This window comes from Castor canadensis, chromosome 14, assembly GCF_047511655.1.
Source record: "Castor canadensis chromosome 14, mCasCan1.hap1v2, whole genome shotgun sequence".
NCBI classification, from domain to species: domain Eukaryota; kingdom Metazoa; phylum Chordata; class Mammalia; order Rodentia; family Castoridae; genus Castor; species Castor canadensis.
The window spans coordinates 9,363,393-9,386,765 of NC_133399.1; the positions used below are offsets into that span (position 1 = coordinate 9,363,393).

Below are 23,373 nucleotides of genomic sequence, written 5' to 3' on the forward strand. Positions count from 1 at the left end.
AGGGTCTTAGGCAAGGCCGCTCAGTAGAGGCAGCTGCCACCCAGCCAACCGTCAGGGACAAGCAGGCTCGTTAAAAGCAGCTGTGCCAGACAGAACCACAGCAGCCAAAAACTCCCCAAGCGTCCGACGACAATCCGCCAGCGCGCCTCCATTCTTTACCCCTTCCTGCCCTGCTTTCAACGGCTCTGTGACGCGTCCTGTCACCAGCTTGGGACTCCCCTGTCCTGCGGCTTTTGGGCTCAGGTGGAAAGTCTGCACAAAGGTGAGGCCCAGGCCTCATGACGATGTAAGGAACGCTGCGATTTTATGTGGGATCCGCCTCGCAAATCGCTGCCGTGCTTCCGTTCCGCATGGACCTTGTGAGGCAGTGTCCGCCCCCGCTGGGACAGCCCCAGTGTCCCCTAAGTCCTCTCTCCTCTCACTCAAGAGCCACCGGCTCCAGGTGTCTCACCTGACATGGGCTGCGACGCCCCTGCTGCCACGCCCCCCTCAAATACTGTCCCTCCCCATCAGCTTTTCCTTAAGACCCGGTGACGTCACAGAGGTGACCGTGACGTCACAGAGGGCGCGGAGTCCCCTCCCCTCCCTCCGCCAAGCTGCACAGGACGGCCTTTCCCCCGACCCTGAAGACGCAGGAGACCCGGCGCCACCGAGGGGACGCGGGGACCCACAGCGCGCCCCGCGCACGACCCCGCACGAGGCAGGAGCCGCCATGGCCGCCGTCACCGCGCCGTGGGGACACGCGGGGCCGAGCCGCGCACAGGGCTCCGGGCGGCCGAGGTGGCCGCTCGCATCGCAAAGGGGACGGACGCTGTCCCGGTGCCGACCCAGCCCCACCCTGCGCCCAGAGGAGCGAGGGCCGAGCGCAGCCGGCGGGGACGCGGACCGCACACCGGGGCCGCATCCGCCACCACCGCTTCCCGCCGGCCCCCGCCGCTGCTCCGCGACCCCGGCTGTCATCTCACCATCCTCCGCCTTCGCGGGCGTCCTGGCGTCGGCCCTAGGCTCCTGCAGTCAGGGAGACAGAGCCAAAGAGGCTCGGACACCTGTACGTCTCACCACCAAAGCGGATTTCAAATATGGCGGCGCCGGAAAAGAAGATCACGCTTTGGGAAGCGGTCTCACGTCCGCGCCCCTCATTGGACAGCCCCTGCCGCCACAAATCGGCGATCCTGATTGGCTAAAGCTCCAGGCCCCTCCCCAGTCAAGCCTGAGTGATGGGAGACCTGTCAACTACCTGGCTCTGCGGAACCCAAAGCACAGAGGCCAGGGCTCCCCCAGCACAGGCTTCCTCCCCTTGGGCGAACCTGGCCCAGCCTTGGCTCTAAGTGTGTTGAGCAGAACCAGTCCCGACTCTCCAGACCAGACACCTGCTTCTCCCCACGCCTCCTGAACATCTTACGCTGTGCTTGCAGATCGGTACTTTTATCAAGTTTCCTGTGCTGCAGGAATTGCTCAAGTGGTAAAGTCTCTGCCTTGGGGGGAAAAATGTTTGTGCTATCATAAGTGAACTGGAATTTAGCAATAGATTACATGTTTTCCTCCTAAATAGATCCTATTTTCCACGTAAGTTTGTCCCAAGATGTATTCTATTTTTTTTTTTTTTTTGGTGGTACTGAGGTTTGAACTCTGCTTCACACTTGCTAGGCAGGCTGTCTATTGCATGAATCATACCTCCAGCCTCCAAGGTAGATTTTTTTTTGTAAAATAAATGTTTAAACTTACATAAAAGAGGGAGGTTCAAGGCGAATACTGTATTCTTTTCTATTTTTATTAGCATATATATATATACATACATACATATACATATGATATATATTGATGTGGTTTTCTGCTTGAGTTTAACATGTGTTTATTGGTGTATATTAACTGTACAAGGAGGGTTCATTGTGCTATTACCACACAAGCAAATAATGTACTTTTATCACTCTCACCCCTCTGTTATTGTTTCTTCCCATCCCTGTCTCCCTCTCTGAATTTAGAATTATTGATGGGTTTCACTGTACTGTTCTCACGGATGTATATGATGCATTATTCATATATTCACTCCCTCACCAATTTCCCCTTTCTCCCACCCCTTCTCAATGTTGTCACCCCAAACAACTCCCCCCTTTCCCATTCATGTTAAAGTTCTACATTCTACTATAAAAATGTGACATTTGTCTGAGTCTGGTTTACCTTGCTCATCGTGATGATCTCTATTTCCATTCTTTTTCCTAAAATCACATAACTGCATTCTTCTGTATGGAGGAGCAACATACATTCTCCATATATGCTGCATTTTCTTTATTAAAAAAAAACAAGCCACCGTGTTGTGAGGGGGGGGATGTTATTACCAAATTTTAAAATTCATGTTTCCACTTTTCCAAAGAATATCACAATGCAAATAAACAAAAAAATATGTCCCATTCAAAGCAACAAAACAAGCTCCCTTCCTTGAGGAAGCCCAGATGTTGGAGTTACTACACAAAGTCTCTAAAATATATATATATATATATTTTTTCAGTACTGGGGTTTGAACTCAGAGCCAACAGTCGTTATTTTGTGATAAGATCCATAGCCCCCCCCCGCCATTGGGTGTCTCAAATAGGGGTCTCACAAAGCCTGGGGTGGCTTCGAACTGCCGATCTCCTGATCTCTGCCTCCTGAGTAGCTAGGATTACAAGCCTGAGCCACCAGCTCCTGGCTAACCATAGAATTTTAAAAATTAAGCCTTTCAGCATACGAGAAAAGCATCTAGGTTTACACATGGATCAACATGGTTGAAAATGAAAGGACAAAAAACCCCATAAAACTATTACCTATTTTGAGTAAAAGGACAGAATAATGCTCCCTCAAAGTTTGCTTTCAAGGGAGAAAATAAGAAATAAATAGTCCAGAGATTCACTTTAAGAATGAGCCACTAGTGACAGGTGCAAGGGGCTCACCCCTGTAATTGTAGCTACTTGGGAGGATCAAGGCTCAAGGCCACCCCAGGCAGCTGGTTTGAGACTCCATCACCAAAATAACCACAGCCAAATGGACTGGAGGAATGGCTCCAATGACTTCTTCACAAGCTGGAAGCCCTGAGTTCAACCCCCGACACAACGACATAAAAAAAGCCGTTAGGGCTCTGGACATGGCTGAAGTGGGAGAATGCCTGCACAGCAAGCACAAGATCCTAAGTAAAACTTCAATAATACCAAAAAAAGATCTATATATCTATCTATCAATCTATCTCAGCCAGTAATGAAATAATAGAGTTTATATAATATTTCCTTTAGGATATACAATTTCTAGATCATTCTAAATTCTAGTTCTGTTAAGACTTGTATTTATGAGATTCCAAACCATGAGGGATTTTTAGTATTACTGAATTTCCCAAGTCTGGCTTAGATTCCAAGAGCAGGGTTTATGAAGAAAAGGTAATAAAGCTTTATTAATCTCCCAGGCACACGCATGAATACAGCCATGCAGTGAGTGAAGGAAATATAGAAGCATATCAAAGTGAAGTAGGGTTTTCAAGTGACAGCCTGAGAGGGTTGGGCTACTGGGTCTTTTCTGGTTTACTGGTGCTTCTCAGAAGCTGAATGTCTACTTCCCCAAAGCTCCATCTCTCCTTCAGATGACAGCATGGTGAGGAGATGGTTGTGCAGAAGGAATAAAAGAAAGGACAAGATGAACTTGGTCGATTGAGCGAGGCTAGCTGGTAATTAGCAACTAAAATTATGAGCATGTTTTTGTTTTGGTGGTACTGGAGTTGTAGACAAGTCTCTACCTCTGGCCACCCTGCCAGCCTTTTTTTGTGTTGGCTTTCTTATCAGCATTGCTAGGCAAGTCCTCTGCACCTTGAGTCACTCCACCAACCCTTTTTTGTACTGGGTGTTTTTGAGATTGGGTCTCTTGAACTCTTTGAGCTGAATGGGAACCATAATGCTCCTGATCTCTGCCTCCTTAGCTAGGATTACAGGGGTGATTACGGGCACTATGAGTACCTGGCAGCTGTGAGCATCTTGAGGTTGTCTTTTCTTAGATCAAAGTATTTGCTTTAAATGACAACTTTGCTATCTTTTTTACATTAAAATGTTTTGATCTTGAGTGCATTCTTACATGTTCCCTAAGTGAAGACTTTGCAACATCCCTTCTGCTCAGGATTTTTCACCATCGTATGCTATACTATGGTCCTGAATTTAACTGCACTGACTAGAAGCTTTCCCAGTTCACATTGTAGCCACTTCCCTATGCAGTGTCATGTTTGCTAAAGGTAATGTGATAATGAAGCCTTCCTAAATTCTGTACTTAGGAATTCTCTGCTGCATGAGTCCACTCATGCTTCTTCAGGGAAGAAGAAAAAGTGAAGTATTTTCCACATTGCTTGCACTCATAGGGTTTCTCACCAGTGTGAATTCGCTTATGTTGTTGAAAGCCACTGTGATAATGAAACCTTTGCCACACTGCTCACATACATAGAGCCTCTCTCGACTGTGTCATCTTTAATGCTCTCGAAACTCACTTAAAGACATGAAGGCTTTCCCACATGGCTTACATACATTAGGTTTCTCTAAACTGTGATTTTTTTCATGTCTTCTAACTTGAGGCAAAGAGAAGGCTTTCCCACACCGCTTGCAGACAAAGGGTTTCTCTACAGAGTGAGTTCTTTCATATATTTCAACATAACAAGAACTGAAGGCTTTCCCACAATACTTACATACATATGGTTTCTCTCCACTATGAGTTGCTGCATGGTAGTGAAGGGAACTAGAACTTCTATAAGAAAAAGCTTTACCACATTGCTACCTACCCAGCGTTTTTCTCCACTGTCAGTAATTTTATGACTTTTTTGTGACTGGCACAAGGGAAAACCTTTCCACATTGTATATACATATAGGGATTCTTGTCACTATGAGTTATTTCATGCTTTCTTAGAGAACTGGAATAAACAAAGGCTTTTCCACATTGCTTACATCTATAGGTTTCTCTCCACTGTGCTTCCTTTCATGAGACCAAAGGTAACGGGGATCCATGAAAGCCTTCCTGCAAGACTTACACACATAGGATTTCTCTCCTGTGTGGAGTATTTCATGTGTCGGAAGGAATCTGGAACAAGCAAAGGTTTTTCCACAATGATTACATGTAAAGGGCTTCTTTCTTGTGTGAATTCTTTCATGTTGTTGAAGAAAATCAGAGCGAGTAAAGGCTTTCCCACATCGCTTACACGCATAGGCTTTCTTTCCATTATGAAGTTTTACATGTCTTTGGAAATAACTGGAAGAAAAAACTTTCCCATGGTTTCTGTACAGTATGAGTCCCTTCTTGTATCTGACGGGAACTGTGACACCTAAAGGTGTCATCACCATGTTTATTGTCATAGGATTTCTCTCCAGTGAGAGCCATGCCATGCTTCTGAAGGCACTCAGGAGATCCAGAGGCTTGCCCACGTTTCTTATGTTCACACAGCTTCTCTCCATATTCCTGACACTCATCTGGTTTGTGTCCCCTGAGAGTTCTGTGGGGGACATTTACTGGCGCATGAGCAATGAGGACTTTTTGACACATGTGGTTTTCACATGGTGTTCCTCCTGGATGAGTTTTCTGGTTCACAATATGCTCTGGTGTTTGGTTGAAGAGTTCAACACGATGACTATCTTTAAAGGTTTTCTTCACCACTTCACCTCTATAAGAAATGAGGAATGCATAATCATTATTATTTTTTGGTGTTACTGGGGTTTGAACTCAAGGTCTCATGCTGCTAGGCAGGCCCTCTACCAATTTAGCTACTCCACCAATCCCTTTTTTCTGTTGGGTATTTTTGAGATAGGGTCTTGGGAGCTATTTGTGCAGGCTGGGCTCAAACTGCTATCTTCCTGAGTGCTGCCTCCTGAGTCTCTAGGATGACAGGTGTGAGGCAGAAGGAATGAACTAAGATTTTGTTGTTAATGACGTACCTAAAGAAGAGTTGGGGTTTATGTGGTACTGTAACACTGTCTCCCACAAGGTATTTGGCAAACACTGAATGAATCATACTTAAAAAAATTGTGTGTTCCTGATTTGCAATGCTAGCAATCATAGGAAGCATGTTGGATTTTGAAGTATTTCCATATCTATAATGAAATGCATTACAGACAGATAATATTTTATAAATTGGTACCAGCCTTCATATGAATTCATTTATGTTTCAAATACACCTATATCCAAAGTCTGAAGATAACTTAGTATTACACTGAAAATAAAACTGCATGTAGCAGGGTTTCTATATAGTAAAACTTTAATAAGATGACAGTTGTGGCAGGCATTATGGTATCTAGAGCTTTCTCACATAAGAACATTGTGGATTTGTGATTAGGGATGCTCAACCCATAGTGATTTTGAAAAAAACTTTCTGAGATTAAATCAATTTGAAGCTGGATGTGCTTGCATCATTTGCTTGTTTTTAAAAAGTCTTGTAAAACCAAGATTATAGAGACACTGCTTCCATTGTGAGTGAAAATTACCCTAGATTTGTCCTGAAGTTTTGTAATCATCTTCACTCTTTTGTTCTTCTTGTGCCGTGTCTAAAATTTAGAACCCCAAAAAGCATTATGATAACATTGTAGGAAAATTCCTAAATTCCTGCTGTATTCATGGTATAAAGACATCTTGCCTGCTGCTATATTCACCAATATGTTTCTTTTCCATATTCCAAACCATCCTACAGCAACCAAGCAACACTTGCTCTCCGACTGACTGAGTAAGGGAATGGTACTGTCTTTACCTACAGCAGCCAGGCTCCTGAAGGTTTCCAGCATCACATCTTTGTAGAGCTTCTTCTGGGAAGGATCCAGCAGAGCCCACTCCTCCAGGGTGAAGTTCACAGTCACATCCTCAAAGGTCACCGACTCCTAAAACACCTCACATACATTTCCAGAAGGAAGGGTGAGAGCCACAGTACTGGACTCCAGACTCAGGTCATAACCAGTTCACACGATGGTGTTTCCCAAATGTTCACTCTGCTGTGGTCACCACGCTCTTACACTCCACCATTCTCACACCCTCTCATGCAGTTCTGATAGTAGACTGGAACTATCTGCAAAGCAACTGCAGAACAAAAACACCCTCGGTGTGGATGGGTCACTCTAATTTCTCTTCCTATCCTGGGACTCCAGCAAGTCTAAAATAAATTCTTATCACTAGAGCCCACAACAGAGTTCACACCAACTCTCCTGAGACTGTATATTCTTCCACTGCTCCTGGTGTCTGGAAAATTTACTGGGATGGACACCTCACTAGCCTAATTGTAAAGATGCCTTGACTTTCTCATCAAAGTGTTGAGTAAACAATTTGCTATTTGTTCAACACCTGTTTTCCTGCTGAATGTTTGCCATAATACGACATGTTCATTTGACAGAGTCTATTGATTAGAACCCAAAATGCCCCCTGGATAATGAAACTCTGATGAGCTGGTTTGACAGATAACTAACGCCTTCTCACAACTTGCTTCTTAAAGCCTAGTGTCGGTGGCTCAGGCTTGAAATCCTACCTACACAGGAGGTAAGGGGTTTGAATCCAGTACCTGGTAAGTAGTTCAAAAGACCATATCTGAACAATATCCAACACAAGAAAGGGCTGGAGGGGTGACTGAAGTCACCTAGTAAGAACAAGGCCCTGTGTGCAAACCCTAGTACCACAAAAAAAAAATTGAACCCAAAATGCAAAAACAAAAACCCAACTTGCTCCTTAGAGAAATGAGCTCATCCTTTGTGACTAAACTGAGACATAGAAAACAGAAGATGTACTTATCTTCTTGTAGACTACTCTGAATGGAAAACTAGACAGGACTCAGGAAGGATAATTCACTATGGCCACAAATAAAAAGTGTGGCTTTTATTTGAGAATGTCAACAGATAATGAAGAAGGATGGCACATGTCCTTAGAAATAGCTCACTCTGACCCAGATTTGTTGGCTACAGAAATGTAAAAATTCTGTAATTTCCAAAACACACAGTTTAACAGTCCAAAAAAAATTAATAACTTTACCAAACCTACTAGGATTAATAAATGCCTAATAACGTTGAAAATCATTGCAATAAGAAAGCAATAACCTATCTAATCCAAATAAAAGACTTTCCAGGGCTCAGCACCAGCAACATAAAACACTATATAAGTGAAAACCTGCATATTCAGAAGGAACAAATAAATATGTCCACGGTCAAAAGTGACATCATTAGGTACATAGAAAATCCCAAAGGACCCACAAATCAGTCTGGGATTCCATGATTGTAATTTATAAAAATCAATGGGTTTTTTAATTATCTACTATAAACAGCTGGACTTGGAAGAAAAACAGGAGCTGGGCACCAATCGCTCACGCCTAAAATCCTAGCTATTCCAAAGGCAGAGATCAGGAGGATCAAATTTAAGCCAGCTGCAGGCTGTTCCAAGCCAGTACTGGGCAAATAGTTCAAAAGATTATCTGGAAAGTAGTCAACACAAAAAAGGGTTGAAGGTATGGAGCAAGTGGCAGAGGGTCTGCTTAGCAACATGAGGCCCTTAGTTGAAATCCAAAACTGCAAAATAAAGGAGGAAGAAGGAAGGAATGGGAATGAAGAAGAGAAACCATTTTCACTGTTCATAAAAGCCCAAGTATGAAAAACTGTTCAATGCCAGAGGAAATCAATATAAAACAGGATATGGTCCTACAGAAATGTCCTGTAACTCTACCTGGACAAAAGGAAATGAATTAGATCATTACCAGTGCTGACAAATCACACAATAAACACATCCATAAAAGGTCACATGATAAATTTACACACAGTCATCAAAAATTTCCACTAAAATTGAAATTGCCCACAATCTAATCTACACACCAATTACTTTTTCATTCTGTAAAAAAAATAAAGAAAAAATAAAAAATCATGATGCATTAGCACTGGTTGCCAAAGTCAACAAGACTGTCACCATTAGAAGATAATCATGAAACAACCTGAATCACTCAGGCAGAGGACTGAATAAACAGAATACAGATCCAAATGTTCCCTTTCACCATAAGTGAGGGATCAAGGAAAAGGAATCACAAATGGTTTGGCAGCATAATAGTCATGGTATAGGAATGACCATACAACCCAGTACAAAATTCAAGAGGCAAAACCTAGTACTCTTGTTGTTTGTGACTAAAGCTACACTGTCGTAAAATTCCACTCTGTGATCTCTCTCGGTAATAAATCAAGTGACACATCAGAAGACATATATGGTGATTCCATGATGTTTGTATTCTTATTACATCTTAGTATGAAACAAATGACTTATTTCAACAATTCTCTTTTCTTCTTTTGTCCTCATCATTCTATCTACTCAGGTTCTAAACAAGGAAACCACTGTCTTGCACTTAAATATTCAGACTTCTGAAATGTTTAAGTCAACTGGTATTTTTTAAAAATGAGACTGTACACAGGAGAAAAGAGGCAGCAGCCAGGGAAAGCTGCCTGCTTCACCACATCGCACAGGAGAATCCACTCACAAGCTAAGCTTAGACACCAGTCTCTTCTGAAGAGATGAGACATTGTCTGACAAAGGCTTGTAAAATACAACCAAAGATACTCCTGACTCCCCAAGATTGCCGTGGGTGTTAGCATCCCTGTGTCTGAAACTGGGAAAAAACCCAAATATTTTACATAGTACCTGCTCATACAAAGTCTTTTCTCTGTCTGGAAGAAGAGAACCCAAGTGTTTCTTTCTCAGAAATCACACTCTGAGGACACTAACTCAGTGTTTGCAACACAAGGAGCTGCAGATGTCCACTTTTACCCCAGAGCTTGGAATCTTGAAACAGCAGTGATTAAAGAAATTCCACAACCCGGGATTTTCTGAGTAACAGCAACCTGTAAGACCACACCACGTGCAGAAAAGAAGAGTTTATTTGGGCACAGACTGCCGGGCTGACTCTCTCGGGTTCAGAATGCAGCAGCCTAGGTAGGTCGGGTTGTGGGCTTTATGGAAGGGGCCGTTTAGCAGAGGAAGGTGGGTATCTGCTCCAGAGAACAGCTGGCCCATTGGGCCCTGTTTGTCAGTGATCACCAGGTGAAACGGCTAGTTGAGAAACAGGACGTTTTCTGTGGTTTTGCAAGCAGGGGGATTTTGCAAGGGGGACCTGGTTTCAATGATAGATGTCCTTTAATTATTCCATTCATTCTTTCTACTTTTCCCAAGGACCGGGGGTGATAGGGAATGTGTAAATTCCATGTTACTCCTAGAGTGAAGGAGACAATTTGGGTAACCTTAGAGATAAATGCCGGGCCATTATCTGACTGTAGGGTCTGGGATAGTCCAGATCGGGGGATAATGTCCTTGATTAGATGGGTAGATGCCACTTCAGCAGATTCCCCCATAGTAGGAAAGGCTTCTACCCACCCTGAGAAGGTGTCCACCAGAGTTAATAGATACTTGTTTTTTGTGGGCTGGCATGTGGGTAAAATTGACCTGCCAGTCTTCTCCAGGTATAGAGCCCTGGAGCTGGTGGGCTGAGAAGTTTGGGGGTGGTTTGAGATCACCCTGAGGAGAGACCTGGGCACAGGTGGGGCATTCCTGAGTAATTGTTGTTACAAGAGAGGCAAGATAAGGGTGAAAGAATCTTTATTCTTCCTAAGAAAGGGCTTAGTGCCAAGGTGAAGGGTTTTGTGAATGGCCTTTAAGATTTGTTTGGCCTGTGAGCCAGGAAGGATAAACTTTTCATTCAGGAGGAGCCATCCCTGTGATCCTGGTGTGGCTCCCAAGTTGGTGAGTTTGGTTCTCTCTTCTGAAGTGTATGTAGGACTGACTCTCAGGGAGGTTATAAAGAGGACCAAGGAAGGAATCTGGGTGCTGGTCCTCTTTGCTTCTTATCTGCAAAGGCATTACCTTGGGCTATTTCTGTTGTTTCTGGTTGGTGTCCCTTGCAATGGATAAGTGCCACCTTAGCACATAGGTAGGAGGCTTTGAGTAGCTTAAGGATTAGGGACCTGTTGGTATTGGGAGTTCCCTTAGTGGTGAGGAAGCCCCTTTCTTCCCATAAGATTGCATGGTGATCCATAATATGATATGCATATTTGGAGTCAGTGTAAATGTTGGCTTGTTTGTCTTTAGCTAAAGTGAGGGCTCTGGTCAGAGCTGTAAGTTCTGTCTTTTGAGAAGTGGTGCCCCAAGGGAGAGGGCTAGATTCAATAACTTCCATAAGGGACACTACGGCATAGCCTGCATCTCTCTTGCCCCCTGAGTCTAGTGAGGAGTTGCTATCTACGAACTAGGAGACATCAGGATCAGGTAGGGGTAAGCAGGACAGATGAGGTTGACAGTAAGTAGGAGTTTCTAGAGTTTCTAAGCAGGAGTGTTCTAAGGGCGTGCCATTAGGAAGCAAAGTGGCAGGATTAAAGGGAGGGCAAGTCTGTAGGGTAACATCTGGATTTTCTATAAAAGTGAGAAGGAAAAGCTATAATCTCGAGGGAGACAGGTTGGAGAGACAGCGGTGGGACAGGAGGTCAGTCAACCAGTGAGGGGACAGGACAGTTGTGGGTCTCCCAAAGGTGAGTTTGGAGGCTTCCTGGCAGCCAAAGCACGCAGACAGGGTTGCCAGCCTTTGACAACCAAGTCAAGCTGTTTGGATAAGTAGGCTACAGGGGCAAAGGTGGGACCCTTCACCTGTCCAGAACTCCTAAGGCCATTCCTCCTTGTTCAGTAACATACAGTTTGAAAGGGTCTTCTAGATTTGGGAGAGAGAGCTGGGGCCTGAAGGAGGGCCTACTGGAATTTGAGAAAGGGAGTTATAATGGGTTTGGCTGGGTCAAGGGGCTCACTTAACAGGACCTCTTTTGTAGTGAGGCCGCTAATGACCTTATGTGGGCCTTGTAATCTACTGTAATTGTTCTGGAAGTTGGTGAAAGGAGAACGCCCAGGTATTTTACCTGAGGCTGCGAGAGTTGAGCTTTTGAGGATGAAACACAATAGCCCCATTGCACTAGAAAATTGAGTAATAAAACAGTATGGTTTTGAGAGCTGATGAAGGTTAGGCTACAGAGGAGGAGATCATCTACATATTGGAACAGAGTACTAGGTTGGAGGTCAAGGGTGGATAGGTCCCGTGCCAGAGCCTGGCTAAAGAAGTGGAGGCCATCCCGGAAACCTTGGAGAAGGACTGTCCAAGTTAGCTGTTGGGCCAGTCCTGAGGCTGGATCCTCCCAAGTAAATGTAAAGAGATTGTGATAATCCAGGTGGGGGGGGATAGTGAAGAAGGCATCCTTGAGGTCAATAACAGAAAAGTAAGTGGTGTTTGTGGGGGATGCGAGATAGTAGCGTGTAGGGATTGGGAACCTGTTGGGTTTTAGGATAGGGAGGATAGGGGTGTTAAATGAAGACTGTGTAAGCCTAAGAATTCCCTTACGTAGGAGCTTGTCCATGAGGGGTTTTAAGCCCCACCCAAGTTTAAGAGAGTTGGGGTATTGAGGTCTACTTGGGTGTGAGTTGGGGGTCTTTAAGATATATCATGACTGGTGTATGGTGGGAGGGGACAGAGGGGGAGAAGATATCCTAGAAAGTTGGGTCAACAAGATCAGGGGGCAAAGGGAAAGAGTTTGGGGCCAGCAAAGGAGGACAGTTGCTAAGTACCATCAAAAAAGGGGATGGGGGTCTAAAGAAAAAGGTGAAGTGAAATTTGGAGAGAAGGTCCCTTCCCAAGAGAAGAGTGGAGCAGAAGGACAGGATAAGGAAAGAATGTGTAAAGAGAAAACCTGATACATGACATGAGAGTGGACCAGTGGCTTTTGGCTGCTAGAAGAGACCATCCACCCCCACCATGGAGATCTGTGAAAGATAAAGCTTATCTGAAAAGTCAGTTAGCACCGAGTAAGTGACTCTCATGTCTACTAAGAATGAAATTGGCCTACCTGCTACTTGGTTGGTTACCCTGGGCTCCTCCGAAGTGATCTTGAGGGGGGGCTGAGGTCTTGGGGCCACGTCAATCTTCTGCTGCCAGGCCCAAGAGGTCTGTGAGGCCTTCAGTCTGGTGGGAATGGGGATGGGAGACTGTCCTACCTTGTGGAGGCAAAGAGGGGCAGTTGTCCTCCAATGTCCATTCTAGCCACATTGTGGACAGAGTCCTGGTGGCTGGCAAGGTGAAGAGCAGTTTTTTGCCCAGTGTCCCATCTGGTTGCATTTCAAGCAGGTCCCTGGAGGCATGCGTTGTCCAGCCCTTTTTGAAGATGGAGGAGGGTGGCCTCAGGGCAGCCACCAAGAGCTGGGCCTTACGGTGGTCTTGGGCTTCTTCTTGGTTGTTAAAATCCTTAAATGCCATTTTCACAATATCTCTGTGGGAAGGGGTGGTTTAGGGCCACCCTTTGCCTGTTTAAGTTTTTTTCAAATATCAGGGGAGGACTGGGAAATAAAGTGGGAGTTGAGAATAAGCATTCCTGCCCTGAGGAAGGGTCAAGCTTAGTATAGCAGGTTAGGGTTTCTGTCAGGCGTCCCAAAAAGTCGGTGGGGTTTTCAGTTGGACTCTGGATAACTTCTCTAAACTTATCAAAATTAACTGCCCTGTGAGAAGCAGATTGTAGCCCCACAAGGAGGCATATAATTTCGGGCAGCCAGCATGTTGGGATCTTGATAGTCCCAGTGTGGGTCCTCACGTGGCACTGCTGTAGATCCCACGGGGAGAGTGAGATCAGTGCAGTGTACATCATCAGCATGTGCCTGGGCTGCCAGCCAAACTTTCTTTCTCATCTGAATTTAGGGTAGAGGAAAGGATGACATATATGTCATGCCAGGTCATGTCATATGAAGGGGAGTTAGTCGGAGGTAGAGATATAGACTTTGTCACGGACAAGAAGAATTTGGAAGGTGTGGCAAGATTTTAAAAGGGAGGGTTGAGATAAAAGATAGGAAAAAAAAGGCTGGAACGTATGGGAGCTTGGACCATTTGCAGTTGCAGTGGCAGAAGTTGTCCAGGTCAGTAAGGGTGTGGAAGTCAAAAGTGCTGTTTTCAGGCCACTGGGACTGATTATCTAATTTGTATTGAGGCCAAACATTATTACAGTAAAAGATTAATCACTTGGGCTGAATATCCTGTTGGAGACCAAGGTCCCCAAGTGAGCGGAGAAGACACCCCAAGGGAGTGGAGCTATCAAATTTAGAGTGTGTGGTCCCCATGGTGTAGTTGGAAGAAAGAGAGAGAGTGAGAGAGAAAGAGAATGAGAAAAAGAGAGACAGAGAGTAAGGGAGGGGTATGTATGTGCTTCGGTGAGTTTACTTTTCAGGCCAATGTAGATCTAGGTCAAGATCTAGCCTCCCTTATGTAACTCAGGCAAGAAGAGCAGAATCATTCAGTTGCTGTTTGATTAAAGTAAGCTGGAGGGGACTGTCAAGCTCTTGCTCTAGAAGCTCTTGCTCTAGGCAAAGGAAAGGAAGATGGGGAGGGAGGGAGGGAGACAGAGAGAGAGAGAGAGAAAGAGAGAGAGAGAGAGAGAGAGAGAGAGAGAGAGAGAGAGAGAGAGAGAGAGAGAGAGAGAGAGGTGTCACCAGAGCAGAGCAGATTTCCAGAGGCAGGCATCCCTGACCAGGGTCACAGTTCCATGAGAAAGCCCAACCAGTTAGCCAGGCATCCCTGTGCTAAGCAGTGGGTGCCCCTGGGGGTGTAGGAGGTGCACCTGATGTAGCACTACGATTTTTGAGAGAAACAGAACAGGCAGCCCAGAGTAAGGTGACACTTACTGGGTCCGAGAGGAGTAGGTTAGGTGGAGAGCAGGAGGAGGGAATCTAGTGGTGGGTGGGAGAGCCAGCAAGGCAGAATGGTCTAAGGTCGGAAGTCTGTAAGCACGTGGGGTATAAGTCTAGGGACTAGCCCAGGGCAGGGGTGTCCTGTTAACCTCTCCTGGGTTTCAGCACCAGATGTAAGGAACTGCCGAACACAGACCACACCACGTGTAGAAGAGTTTATTTGGGCATAGACTGCTGGGCTGACTCTTGGGTTCAGAGTGCAGCAGCCTAGGTAGGTCGGGTTTTATAGGCTTTATAGGAGGGGCCATTTAGCAGAGGAGAGTGGGTATCTGCTCCAGAGAACAGCTGGATCTTGGGCCCTGTTTGTCAGTGATCACCAGGTGGAACAGTTCCAATACATACAGCTAGTTGAAAAACACGATGTTTTCTGAGTTTTTGCAAGCAGAGGGATTTTGTAATGAGCACCTGATTTCAGTGATAGCCTTGGGACTTTCCGCCCACCTCAAGAAGGCCAGGGACCTAACACAACCAAGTGCAAAGCCCTTCCTTTCATACTTTCAAGAGTGCTCCATCTTTTTTTCCTTTTCCTTCCCTTCCCCCCTTAACCCTTTCCTTTTCTCTCCCTTCCCTTCTCCTCTCCTTTCCTTTCTTTTCTCTTTAACAATTTCCCTAAGTCTCTCTCCTCCAGGCCTGGGATATCTGACCCATTCTGGGCTTGAGCCAGCACATTACTTCTCCTGTATCATCATCCTAAGGACAGGCTGACTTCAGGAGACCACGTTCTCTGCTATAGGAATTCATGTTGACCCTCCATTGTCCTCACTCCCCCATCTTGTTTTACTCCTGTATCCTCCTCCTAGAAAGAACAGTCCTTTCGTCCTCACCATAGACATGCTTAGGGCCTAACAGTTGGACTTTCCATAGCCAAGGTTGGCTCAGAAGAGGCAGCTGCCACCCACACAACCATCAGTGACAAGCTGCTCAGCAGAACAGCGGTGACAGACAAAACCAGAAGTGGCTGAAAAACCCACAGGAGTCAGACAACAGACTGCCAGGGCACCATCACACCTTTCCTGTCCTGGTTTTAACCTCTCTGTGAATATGGAAACACAAGAGGCCACGAATAGCCAAGGCAATACTCAGTCAAAAGAACAATGCAGGAGGTATCACAATACCTGACTTCAAACTATATTACAAAGCAATACCAATAAAAACAGCATGGTACTGGCACAAAAACAGACATGAAGACCAGTGGAACAGAATAGAGGATCCAGATATGAAGCCACACAACTATAAGCAACTTATCTTTGACAAAGGAGCTAAAAATATATGATGGAGAAATAGCAGCCTCTTCAACAAAAACTGCTGGGAAAACTGGTTAGCAGTCTGCAAAAAACTGAAACTAGATCCATGTATATCACCCTATACCAAGATTAACTCAAAATGGATCAAGGATCTTAATATCAGACCACAAACTCTAAAGTTGATACAAGAAAGAGTAGGAAATACTCTGGAGTTAGTAGGTATAGGTAAGAACTTTCTCAATGAAACCCCAGCAGCACAGCAACTAAGAGATAGCATAGATAAATGGGACCTCATAAAGCTAAAAAGCTTCTGTTCATCAAAAGAAATGGTCTCTAAACTGAAGAGAACACCCACAGAGTGGGAGAAAATATTTGCCAACTATACATCAGACAAAGGACTGATAACCAGAATATACAGGGAACTTAAAAAACTAAATTCTCCCAAAACTAATGAACCAATAAAGAAATGGGCACGTGAACTAAACAGAACTTTCTCAAAAGAAGAAATTCAAATGGCCAGAAAACACATGAAAAAATGCTCACCATCTCTAGCAATAAAGGAAATGCAAATTAAAACCACACTAAGATTCCACCTCACCCCTGTTAGAATAGCCATCATCAGCAACACCACCAACAACAGGTGTTGGCGAGGATGCGGGGAAAAAGGAACCCTCTTACACTGTTGGTGGGAATGTAGACTAGTACAACCACTCTGGAAAAAAATTTGGAGGCTACTTAAAAAGCTGGACATCGATCTACCATTTGATCCAGCAATACCACTCTTGGGGATATACCCAAAAGACTGTTACTCCAGAGGCACCTGCACATCCATGTTTATTGCAGCACTATTCACAATAGCCAAGTTATGGAAACAGCCAAGATGCCCCAGCACTGACGAATGGATTAAGAAAATGTGTTATTTATACACAATGGAATTTTATGCAGCCATGAAGAAGAACGAAATGTTATCTTTCGCTGGTAAATGGATGGAATTGGAGAACATCATTCTGAGTAAGGTTAGCCTGGCTCAAAAAACCAAAAATCGTATGTTCTCCCTCATATGTGGACATTAGATCAAGGGCAAACACAACAAGGGGATTGGACTATGAGCACATGATAAAAGCGAGAGCACACAAGGGAGGGGTGAGGATAGGTAAGACACCTAAAAAACTAGCTAGCATTTGTTGCCCTTAATGCAGAGAAACTAAAGCAGATACCTTAAAGCAACTGTGGCCAATAGGAAAAGGGGAACAGGAACTAGAGAAAAGGTTAGATCAAAAAGAATTAACCTAGAAGGTAACACACATGCACAGGAAATGAATGTGAGTCAACTCCCTGTATAGCTATCCTTATCTCAACCAGCAAAACCCCTTGTTCCTTCCTATTATTGCTTATACTCTCTCTACAACAAAATTAGAAATAAGGGCAAAATAGTTTCTGCTGGGTATTGGGGGGGGGAAGGGAGGGGGCGGAGTGGGTGGTAAGGGAGGGGGTGGGGGCAGGGGGGAGAAATGAACCAAGCCTTGTATGCACATATGAATAATAAAAGAAAAATGAAAAAAAAAAAAACCTCTCTGTGATTTCAGTCATGTAGTTTTGTGAATCTCCTACCCTGTGGCTCTTTGGCCCAGTTCTGCATAAATTCTACAAGTCTGCACAAAGGTGAGGTGCATACCTCATTAGTGTTAGGTCGACATGGATGAAAAGGCCAAAGTGGAGTCAAATTAACAAAGCAAGCAGGCTTTATTGAGAGCGCACTCTCAGGTGAGGTTCACTGTCCCCAAAGAATAGGGTCAGAGAAGTCACGCCCGAGAAATGGCAGCCCAGTTTTTATAATCTGGGTGAAGTCAAAAGCCTTGGGTATCGTGGAGTGTCGGGATAGGTTGAAGCCTAGTGAAGGGGGGCTCAGGGTAACGGGGACCTATAGGATAGGTTGGGACCTATTGTCCGCTGGTGGGAGTTGCCATGGCAACCATAGAGGGAAGAGGAAGGAGAGGGTGGAATGGAAAGTCCCTGATCGCCATGTGGTGGCTGCCCACCGGCCAAACATCCTAGATTCTTTGGTATAAGGGGTGCAGGACCGGTTCCGGCTATTTCCTGCTGAAGGGGGGCGAAGTCAGGGACTAGGGATGTCTTGGGCTGCTTGGCCGGTGTAGGCAGGCCCCGTGGGGAGAGGCTGGTAGCCTTGGATATGGAGTAACATTTGGTTGAAGGTTACCCACGTTAACTTTCGGAGGCTGTCTTGGAAGAATCGAAATAAAAAGGGTGCCAAGAGCAGAAAGAGGCAAATAATCACCAGGGGACCCATCAGTGGGGTAAGAATGTCAAACAGGGGTGAATTCCAGTAGCCAGGAGTGTCAGTCCAGGCAGCATTGTAGCAGCGCATCTCGTCGCTGAGCTTGTGAAGTGACTGGACACGGGTTTCCTCCAGGCCTGACTCATTAATACAGCAGCAGCATTCTTCCCGAAGGAAGAGGCAAGTTCCCCCTTTGTCCGCTGTGAGAAGGTCCAATGTGCGGTGGTTCTGTACAGCTACCTGAGCTGGGGAAGTTATTTGTCTTTGAAGAGAGGCGAGGGATGCTGCTGAGTCCTCAAAGACTGCCAGGATCTGTTGAGAGAGATTTTGGGTCAGGATTACTGAGTGAGCCAGGGCACCAGAGCTGAAACCGGTGGCTGCCACTGAGGCTGCCAAAGACAGGCCCTCAAGGACAGGCAGGAAGACAGCCCTCCTAGTTCTACGTTGAGGTGAAGGCTGGATTTTTGAGGTAAGGTCTATGAGTTGAAAGAATTCTCCTCTTCCATACATGGTAAGCTGGGGAACCATAGAGACAGGTAAACAGAGCTGGGAAGTCAGGGCCTGTTGGATGAGGTTTTTTGAAAGTGTGCCATTACACCAAAAAAAAGCCTACTGGAGGGGCCCAGAGGGAGCCCGACATGGTAGAGTTAGTGGTGTTGCATATTTGGCCAGGATTAGAGTAGCAGAAAGGTAACTGTGGGGATAGAGGATCTCTATATAGAAGGGCTCCCACGATGGGGGCGAGCGGAGGCATGGAGGCTAACCCGTTCGATGGGAGTGGCCCCAGTAAGGGAACAGCTATGAATGGGGGCCTGGATAAGGCGGCACAGAGGAAACATCTAGTTACGTTGACTAGACCTGACCTATTTAACAAGTGGGCACCTTCCTGTACCAGGGACAGCCAGGAAATAGGGTCTCTCTGGGTTTTGTTTTGAAGACTGTTTTCTGCCTCCCTGATGGCTTTTGCCTGGTCTTTTAGTACGTCGAGGATCTGGGGGACCACTCGCTCATACTCCCTCCAGATCTTGAAGGTTGTTGAGGGGTATGAGGAGGCCCCATGTGGATATCCCTTGGCTATCACCCCGGTTGCCCATCTAGCGTCCCAGGGGTCAGGAATGTAGAGACAGAAATCGGAGCCATCATAGTGGGCCTTTAGCTTGTCGAACATAGGGGACGCTGAAGTTCCCTTTATGAACCAATGAATTGTGCAAGATCAATATGGACATCCTCCATATTCCTCAACCCATGTGGCCCCCTCTTTACAGTGTGGTTTGGTTTGATCAAATATAAAACATAAAAAAGGGGCATTGCCTCCAAATTTTTGATTAAGGGATGTGGTCTTAAACTTAAGGGTGAGGGGTTGATTACACCCCGTGGGGGGGCAATCCCCGGCGTCGGTGAGGCGGGTGTCCACCCTATTGTCCTTTGTGTATGTTTCTTGGATCTTGAATCTCCAGCGATAAGGAGGAGATGGTTCAGACAGGGTCTGGGGGAGAGCCAGGAGCAGCATTAACAGTGTTCCCAACCCGGGAGATCCGAAGGGAAGTGGGCCCCATCTGTGTAACTTGCCAAGTTTTGATAGAAGTGGTGGATGGGAGCTTCTTAAGGTGGGTGAGGTGGTACCAGGCAGGGTGTCCCAGGAGCTTTGCCACCGAGGGAGTGATGGTGAGGATGACGGTGTATGGTTCCGTCCATCCGGGTTGGAGGGGCTTTGGATGTAGCTGCTTGAGAAGAATGTGGTTGCCTGGAGACAGGGGGCCAAGGTCTGACTGGGGTAGGTAGCAATCTGCGTGGGCCCGGAGAAAGGAGCGGAGGAGAGTGAGGTAAGGTAGAAATCCTGTTAAGGGAGGTGTATTTGATGGGAAAGCATGAGAAAGGAGAAAGGGGCGGCCATACAACAGGTCAAAGGGGCTTAAGCCTGTCAGCTGCCTAGGGGCCGCTCGGAGGCGGGTGAGAGCCAGGGGCAGCAGGTCAACCCAGGAGAGCCAGAGCTCCAGGGACAGCTTGGTGAGTTGCTGTTTGATCAGGCCATTGGCCCGTTCAACCTTACCCAAAGATTGGGGGTGGTATGGGATGTGGAGCTTCCAAGTGATGGCCAGATGCTCACAAACCAGTTGAGTGACCTTGGAGATGAAGGCGGGGCCATTGTCTAACTAGAGACTTTGTGGAGGGCCAAAACGGGGAATGATGTGACGGACGAGTGTCTGCTACCATTGCAGCCCCTTCTGTGGCCGTAGGAATGGCTTTGATCCACCCTGTGAAAGTATCAACAAACGTGAGAAGATATTGGATTTTTTGTGTTTAGGCATATAACTGAAGTTGATCTGCCAGTCTTCACCGGGCTGGCTGCCGTGGAGTTGGTGGAGGGACTGGCGGAGATGGAGTCTGCCCTGGGGGTTTGCTTGGGAGCAGACAGAGCAAGCCTCCTGGACCTGATGGATGGTGGATTGGAGGCGCCTAGGGTGAAACAGGGGTCCCAGGAAAGAGAAAAGGGCATTGGGGCCTATGTGTAGTGAATTGTGGATGGCAGTGATGACCTCCATTGCCTGGCCCAAGAGGAGGATCAGGAGGTTGTCTTTGAAGATCCACCCAATGGCGGATGTAATTCCCCCTTCTTTGAGAAGAGTGACTTGTTTTTCTGGCTCATAGTTTGGAGTAAAGCTAGGAGAGAGGAAGAGAATAGGTGGGAGAGTTGACTGCTCTGCAGTCTTTCTGGCCATTAGCTCTGCAAAGGAGTTTTCTTGTGCCACCGGTCATTGGAGGTCTGGTGTCCCCTGCAGTGAATGATGGCGACCTCCCTTGGAAGTTGTAGATCTCGGAACAGTTTGGCAATGAGGGGTCCATTGACCACTGGAGAGCCCCATGTGGTCAAGAAGCCCCTCTTTCCAGATAGCTGCATGAGAGTGCGCTATAAGGAAAGCATATTTAGAGTCGGTACATATATTAGCTGTTTTATTTTTGGCAGTGTTGAGTGCCTGAGTGCCATGAGTTCGGCTTTTTGAGATGTTCCCATGGGGAGGCAAGTTGCTGCCAAGACCCGAGGAGGATCAATGGTGACTACGGCGTAGACAGTTCGGCGGCCTCCCTGGTCATCCAGGATGGAGCTTCTGTCAACAAACGTAGGTCAGGAGAAGGTAAGGGAGAGTCGGTAAGACCCTGCCTGGGAGTCATGAGACTCTACTGTTTCAGGACAGGAATGGGTTGGGTTGGAGGCTGTTGGCGGGGTGGTGTAGCGGGGTTGAGCGGGGAGCAGGTGGTGAGTTGTATCGGGATTGTCGATGAACAGAAGGTGGAACGTCTGTGAGCAGGAAGCTCCAATATGAGAAACAGGAATGACTGAGAAGGTCAGCAAGGCTGTGTGGGGAGTAGACAGTGACCGGATGCAGCTGGGACAGCTTAAGAGCTTCCCTGGGGAGGGTGGCCACCGCTGCGAGAGCTCGGAGGCATGGTTGCCAGCCCGACCGTGGGATCCAGCTGCCTGGAGAGGTAAGCAATTGGCCGGTGAATAGGGCCTGATAGTTGGGTAAGGACCTCTTTTACTATTCCAGAAGTTTCATCTGTAAACAGGTGGTACGGTTTGGAAAGGTTTGGGAGGGCAAGGCTGGGGCCCGAAGGAGGGTGTCCCTGAGAGAAGAAAAGGAGTGATGGACTGTGGAAGGAGAGGTGAGTGGACCAGTAGGAGTCTCCTTGGCCTCCTGGTACAGTGGGCGGGCCAATGAGGCAAAATTGGGAATCCAGTGTCTAAAAAAACCAATGAAGCCCAAGAAGGACAAAATTTCCTGGGCATCATTAGGAGGGGGGAGGTCCCTTAGAATTTGAACCCGGTCCATGGTAAGTGCTTTTGAGGTGGGGGTGAGACAGAATCCCAGGAAAGTAACAGCTTGTAAGCAGAGTTGGGCCTTGGCTGGGGAGACCCAGTATCCCTTAGAGGCTAGAAAGTTAAGGAGGTTGGCTGTTCCCATTTCAGAATCCTGCTGAGAGGTGGAGCACAGGAGGAGGTCATCGACATATTGTAGAAGTGTACTGGGTTTTGTGTTGCACATGACCAGATCCTGGGCCAGAGCTTGACCAAAGAGGTGGGGCTATCACAGAAGCCTTGGGGAAGAACTGTCCAAGTTAGTTGTTGGGTGAGGTGAGTATCCGGGTCTTCCCAGGTAAAGGCAAAGAGGAAGTAGGAGTCCAGATGGAGGGGAATAGTAAAAACGGCATCCTTGAGATTGAGGACAGAAAAATGAGTAGTACCAGGAGGGATCTTGGAGAGGATTGTATAAGGATTTGTGACCAATGTGTGGATGGGGATCATAGCCTCATTTATAATGCGCAGATCCTGGACTAATTGCAGTGGGCAGAACTGTTCTGGACTTTCCAGACCAGGCGCCTGCTTCTCACCACGCCTCGTGAATAACTCATGCTCTCATTTGAAACCACTTCTTTTAAGTTTGTGGTGCTGGAGAAATGGCTCAAGTGGTAAAGTGCCTGCCTGGCTAAAAAAAAAAAACCTTGGTGCAATCATAAATTAGCGGAAGTCTGCTTGCTGTCAGCTGCTGTTGCTTGAGTCACATCTCCAGCCCTCAAGGTGTTTTCTTTATTCCCTCTTTTTTCTTAGCAATGTACATTCATGTAAAAGGTATGGACAATGGGTATGATTGAAAACATGAGATATTCGTCTTTATGAGACTTGTTCATTTTGCTTAACGTGAAGAAGATCTCTAGCTCCATCCATTTTCCTGCAAATTACATAATTCCATTTTTCTCTGTGGATGCATAATATTACACTATATACATTGCATTTTCTTTACTGGCTCATTGGTTCTTGGGCATGGAGGCTGATTCAGAGATTGTCAGCAGTGCCTCTACAACCATGGGAATTCCTTCCCACGTATGCCCAGGAAAGGAAGAGCAGGACCACAAAGTAGTCCTATTGTTAGTGGGTTCCTTTTGGCTGTACTGGGATTTGAACTCAGGAAGTCAGGCTTCCCAGGCAGATGCTCTACCACTTGAGCCACCCCACTGGTCCTGTTTTGTGTTGGTTATTTTCAAGATAGAGTCTCAGAATTATTTTCCCCGGATGGTTTCGAACTG

The 23,373-nt window shown here is 46.3% G+C and overlaps 1 protein-coding gene across 7 annotated transcripts in view; it reads right to left on the reverse strand.

Annotated features, from left to right (window-relative positions):
- Window positions 1-23,373, reverse strand: part of LOC109692419 (zinc finger protein 20-like) — an 85,841-nt gene that overhangs the window by 14,241 nt on the left and 48,227 nt on the right. For 4 of the 7 annotated variants that reach the window (XM_074053386.1, XM_074053388.1, XM_074053387.1 and 1 more), the window contains exon 1: window positions 966-1,106. The exons of the other annotated variants lie outside the window; for them this stretch is intronic. In XM_074053386.1, the coding sequence (XP_073909487.1) occupies window positions 966-968 (3 nt within the window). In that variant the 5' untranslated portion in view covers window positions 969-1,106. Of the gene's footprint in view, window positions 1-965; window positions 1,107-23,373 lie in introns of those variants that run through there. 7 annotated transcript variants of the gene reach the window in all.